Source organism: Pezoporus flaviventris, unplaced genomic scaffold, assembly GCF_033815535.1.
Source record: "Pezoporus flaviventris isolate CSIRO_AGI_PZ_B2104156 unplaced genomic scaffold, CSIRO_AGI_Pfla_v1 ptg000007l, whole genome shotgun sequence".
NCBI lineage: Eukaryota > Metazoa > Chordata > Aves > Psittaciformes > Psittacidae > Pezoporus > Pezoporus flaviventris.
In genome coordinates, this window is record NW_026892555.1 from 10,623,212 (window position 1) to 10,629,312 (window position 6,101).

The 6,101-nt window shown below is 38.5% G+C and overlaps 1 protein-coding gene across 5 annotated transcripts in view; it reads right to left on the reverse strand.

Annotated features, from left to right (window-relative positions):
* NSMCE2 (NSE2 (MMS21) homolog, SMC5-SMC6 complex SUMO ligase) overlaps positions 1-6,101 on the reverse strand; it is a 131,787-nt gene that overhangs the window by 124,708 nt on the left and 978 nt on the right. For 3 of the 5 annotated variants that reach the window (XM_061447731.1, XM_061447728.1, XM_061447729.1), the window contains exons 2-3: positions 5,690-5,747; positions 3,875-4,022 (exon numbers count right to left, since the gene is read on the reverse strand). In XM_061447731.1, coding sequence (XP_061303715.1) covers positions 3,875-4,007 — 133 coding nt within the window. In that variant the 5' untranslated portion in view covers positions 4,008-4,022; positions 5,690-5,747. The remainder of the gene's footprint in view (positions 1-3,874; positions 4,023-5,689; positions 5,748-6,101) is intronic. The other 2 variants (XM_061447732.1, XM_061447730.1) reach the window with 1 other exon arrangement.

A 6,101-nucleotide genomic window follows, 5' to 3' on the forward strand; every position in this document is an offset into this window, starting at 1 on the left:
ATAACTACATCCAAAATAAAACCATAGATATATGTAGGGCCCTTAAGCCAGAATAAATTTAACTAAAGCAGCACAGTAGTGATCAGCAGGCACAGTAATCAATGGTAGCATCAGTACGTGCACTGGCTTGCAGCCATGCTACCTTTACCCAGAAACAGATTAATTCATTTAAGCAGGACTCAAGTGAGTCAGCAGGTAGACAGCAACTTCCTAAAAGGAGTTACGGTGTGGAGGGAAAAGATAGTCTCAAGTCAACAGAAGGCATTCTCCATATGAAATGACTGTTGAAATGAAAACCCAGTTTGCTTTAGTTCTGAAACTTTCAAATATTATGTCAAAATAAAGCGTGGAAGGTCTATTGTGATATTTACTCATGCGTAAGCAATCTAATCGATGTCCCTAGTATCCAACCTCTATCTGACTTCTCCAATAAAGTTTTCACAGTTGTTTCAGTAAGTTGGAGGAAATTTTCTTTTTCTCTTTTGGATTATGATACAGTTATAATGTTTCCATATAGAAAAGATTATTCACCCAAAAGAGTTTCATTTCAGTGGCGGTAAAGTAAGTAATCCCTGTAGCCATTATTTACATCTCAGAGACCTGAGAGGCTTAGCCGGTGTTTGCAGAGCATCCAAAATGTCTGAAGAAAGGCTGCTATAAATTATAAGGTTATTAAAACTCATGGAATATTCCAAGCCGATTCCTGCCCACAAGTCTGGTACCTCTTCCTAGCGGCAGCCCTCTGGTTTCATGATCAAACAAGTAGTTTCATTCCCTCTTTATTCTATGTAACATGACCACCATCTGCTTACAAAAACTCAAAATAATTCTGCAAGGATTTTATAGATTCCATAACCAGTGTAAAAGTCCTTTGTTCTCTGGATGGTTTAACTGGAGAGAACTTTAAGCTACTCAGAGAGCATGGTCAAGGGACAGGTAACAAGGCCAATTCCTTTTCAATGCTTTTTTGCAACTTAAATGGAAGTACTGCTTACTTCCTATCTTCTTCTGCCCCCTAGTGAGCATTGATTTTAGCTCCATCTGAACAACTATATGGCTGCCTTACAGTTTACATGCATATAGAAGTGCTGAAACACCAATCTGCTTTCTTTTTACAACCTTCAGAAGCATTCTTCATATCGTACTCCACTTAAGTCAGAAAGCAAAGAGCCTTTTCTAGGCCTACAGTACTAATATGCAGGGAGTGATTTTTACTGAACAGGGATATCATAAAATCCCTTTACACATTGTCAAAGAAAATTTAAATTTGTTAATTTCTATTTCCCTATTTTACTAGAGCTCTGAAGCTAGAAAAATCACACACACGTTCTTTCACAAATCACTGTTTAATTGTGCAAAAAATATAAAGAAAATAAAGAACGATGGCGTTTGCTGCCTAGAAAGCATCTCAAACACAGCACGAGAGCAAACCCACTACCCTACCTAAGAAAGGAAGGAAAAGTGATCCAGTTAGACCTTTTGATCTAACTTAGCATTAGGTACATTTATAGGAAGCCCCTCCATGATACTGCATTAAGCAGTAGCCAGTCCAGCAAACACTATTGTGCTAGTTAGCAAATATGCCTACCAGTATTGTTTTCAGGATTGGGCTTGTGGAGAATAGCAATGAAGAGAGGAAATAGACATCACTTACTGCACTAACTTTGCCTGCGTTTTCAGTTATGTATCTTCAGATGTAAATTCAATTTCTCTCTACTTGCTATGAAAATTTTTGGTACTATTCCCAAAAAACAGCATTGTCCAGTATGAAAGACCAAGGGAACAAAATACCTTCACAGGAATAATGCTTGTAAAACAAAATAACAGTCACAATAGAATCCTTTGCTTCTACAAGGCCTGGCAATGAAACCTGTCAGAAGCTGGACAGTTAAATTTTGTAAAGGAAATGAAAACAAACTGCAAATGGGACAAGAACAAGAATACAGAAACATATTATCTAATGCTGGCTCAAATTTACATGAGTATTTCTCCTCAGAACAGGAAGGCAAAGTAGGAGAGATGAGTAACAATTCTAGAAATAGAAATCACCACATACGAGTTGGAGGTAAAAGCTGAACAGTCAAGCCTGGCAGATGAGATAATGCTAATTCTAAAACATGGAAAGTATCTGTTTACTGAACGTATGTTATGCCACAGAAACCCTGTATCTTTCCTAAAGGCACTGTGGAAGAAGCATAAGAACTTCAAGTCCCAGTAGTCAGGGGAGTGAAACAAAGGAAGGAGCTTCACTCATTTGTTCCTTGTACACACGTACCTACACCTGCAAGGGAAAGCACAGGAGTGAAGACAACTATTGTAAATAAAAAATTCACCATGAACACCAGATCAAAAAGGTACAAACTGCAAACCCAGGTCTGGAATACCTTTTCTGTAGAGCAGTGGGATGGACTATGTTAAAAGGTCATGCTTGGTAATGCTATGATTCTACAGGAAAGTTGCCCCTGCTAAAGTAAGATCAGTCTTTTGGTGTAGGAGTTGTTTTGCAGCCATATGATATAACTTATCTGTAACAATGACCATAGGTATTTCATCAAGAGGAATCTCTTCCTCTCAGGACACGGTCCTTTTGGTTACTAAATAAAATGGAAAATACAATTTCAAGATTGCAATTAAAGATTAATGTGTCAGAAGTAGGTGAGGAAGGTAACATTTCCTGGGAGTATAATGCACAGACATCCCAGCAGAAAAGCTGCACAATGGAGCTTTACCTGCTTTTCATCCCTCAAAAAGGGAATGCAACAGAGGCTTCTACTGAAAGGTGGAATTTCATCAAAGCTTTGGACTTTTGTACAAATAACTCATTTCTGAGGATCATTCTGCAGTCTTGGGACTGAAAGAATTCCGTACATCCAGTGTATTTCCATGTATTGCTATGGCAAAGTAGGAGATGGTGACTGCAAAAGCAGAGGAAACAGAACTGGTTAGACCAGTTCTACCTCAGAGGGAATCCCCAGATGACTATTCAGACAAGCTTTCCATTCCTCTACCTCACTAGAAATGATATGTCATTTCTCTCTAACACCACTATGGATAAAAAGGTCAAAGGAGAGAGAACTATCACACTAGACAGAGAGAAAAGCTTCCACTGTACACACACCTTGGCTTAGTTGAGTGCAAGATTCATAACAAACAGCAAACATTTTGTTTCGCATTCTCTCCTCATAATGAGCAGTTTGGGAGCTTTAAAGTTTTTATTGTTTTAGTGAAAACGTTATCGCAGATATAGGAAGACAGAGAACTGGGACTCCTAATTTTTGCCTTTGAAAAGTAGCTTTCTAAAGTACCTGTTACTGCGAAAAAGCAATGATGAGTGTTAGTGATGATGGGTTTAAGGTACCCCACTTTGCAATGTCCAAACTGAAGCACCCTAAAAGGGCCTGATTTTCAGCAGTGAAACAGACAACATTTAAAAAACTTCTATACCCTAACAGATGTCTCATGCTCTGTACTCAAAACTAGTAGCATGACTTTAATACATCTTGCCCTAAACATCAAATAAAACACAAAGCAGCACTATTAGAATGGAAAGTCACTCTATTTACCCACTTAAGAGGCCTTCTCCATCTCTTTCAGCAATGTTAAAAGATTTTACAAAGCTGTAAGGGCAACAAACACTGGAACACCATTAGTCCTGGGTGTTATAAAGCTGGGACAATGTTTGTCTAGTATTTGCATTTTCACTGAATTTATCATTTCAGACAATAAAGTGACTGGAATGAAATCATCCTGGTCTAGCCAGAAGAGCTACAGTTCCTATAATAAACACAAATATTGACAGCAATTAAGTCAAAATACATAGGCCTATGAGTCGTCTGTCAGATTCGGGATGTAATACAAGAGAGGATATACTTACTGAAACTTTCCACAAGATCAAGGGCAACGTGAGTAGCAATGTCCATTCCAGTATTTATGTAAGACTGGCAGTTTTTCAAAGATGAAAGAGAGGAATCCACATTGTTGAATGAGATTCTCGCACCTCCTGGCATCTTGAAATCGTTACTCTAGAAATAACAGATACATTTTGAATGCAGCTTACACCCAAAGAATTTGGGAGAGAAAATGGAAGTAGAGATAGCTAACCATAACACAATGTCAACAGAACCACTGAAACATCAGAGAGCATGGATGACACCTTAGCTCCCGAGATGTCAGTAATTTCAGTGGAACTGCAATTCACCAGAGGTTTTCAAATCACCTCCCATTCAATATTAAGCAGAGCTACACCACAAAAAAACAGCTTGCAGTTTTCATCTGTTCTATTTCGTCTATTACTAAACCACAATGAGGTTCAAATGCAGTGATTACATTCACTTGAAAATTACTGCTCTATTTCAGATCCAAAAAAGCCCACATGCCTAAAAATTTGCCTGTGTTTTCTAGGCATATAATCAATTAGACTAGAAAGAAATATGACTTCTCACATCCAACTCAGCCTCACTAACTAAACAGGCCTGTTTCAACAGTTGGCCCTTAGAACAAATAATTTAACAAAGAGCCATTCTCGTAAGAATGTGCTTAACAGTAAGACATCTAGGACAACAACATTTAAGTAAAAGCCCACATTACAAATGTTGCCTTCTTCCTCCAAAGATGCTACAAACTGTAATTACCAATGTTCCATTAGTACAGAATAGTCGCACAGGAATCATGTTTATCTTCTTTACCACCATCTTCCTTTCAACACAGACCCACAACCTACAGCAAGGGCTAGCTGCTTCTCCTCTGTCACTAATACAGCCTTCCAGTGTGTTTGCTTATGCTGTATCTATGTGCACTGTTCACATCAGTTGGCTTGTTCTCAAAATTACAACTTTTGTCTGCTCTTCCTTCTTCACGTTTTGCCATAACTTGCTCAGACAGCTTGTAGCTAATCTAAAAAACATGAACCTGGTGCGCAGAATAACAACAGAAAACCAACCCATAAGTCTTGGGTAGACAGAAATACTGCATTAGTCCACGCAGAGAATAACTGATATGTTCAAGGACTATATTGAGAATGGAATCCACAGCCATCTTTGGGGTATATCAGAAGTTTTATCTGAATCTTACACAAAATAACAGAGCTGTTCTACCAACAGTAGCCTTTGACAGGCTAAAATCCAACCAAAAACTGGAAAATATCTAAATAGAAAGAACAGCACAAGACTTTGTCCAAGCTTTGCACACCTAAGGCTGTATCTCCCTCTGTTACTTTCCCTGGGACATCAGAACTGCATCTTACACTCACCCTAATTTGAACCACGTAGCCACATTCCTCATGAATATTGTGTAGACTAAGACCTGAATACCTGCTGTCACACTCTTTCCTCTCATACAATCATAGAATACCAGGTTGGAAGGGACCTCAAGGATCATCTGGTCCAACCTTTCCAGGATGAAAGGCATGATGTAGGCTAGATGTCCCAGCACCCTGTCCAGATGATCTTGGCAGTGTCCATTGTTGGGGAATCCACCACTTTCAGCTGTTACATTACTTAACTCTTTTTAACTTTAAAGCACTCATTTGTCACCTTAGCAAGACTATTTGTATAGAACATCTGCGATCCAAAAGTACACTATTAAACAGCCATATAAAATCATGTTAGGAGCTTTATCTTTCTGAGCTCATCTAGTGTATCAAAGTTAACAGTGAGAACCTAACTCCCTTGTTGAACTTGGTAAATCTCACTGAGAAAGCCTGCTTTCTTTTGGAAATTTCATAGGTACACACTGTGAAAGGTAGGAATCTGAAAAAAAAAACCACCCAACAGTGAAAAGTTAAAAAGGTTTTTTCACTGTCTTGGCGCTTGTGGAAGCACAGAGCAAACTACACGGGAACAGGAATTAATGTTTACAATATCAAATCGTAACACTGCATGGGTAGTGTCATCTTTTGGATGTCTTCTGGAAACTAATTTAAGTACTTTTGGACACATTTCCGTTTTCTTTTAATAAAAGATTATTTTTTTTCTTAGAAACTGTTCATGTTCCAAGCAGAGATTTCACTCTTGAATTTTCTAAGTGAATTCTTCAGCTTGCAAATGCCTATTCTGCCTTCAGAGGTACAGCCACGCTCCTCATTGATTTGGCCCCACAGCAGT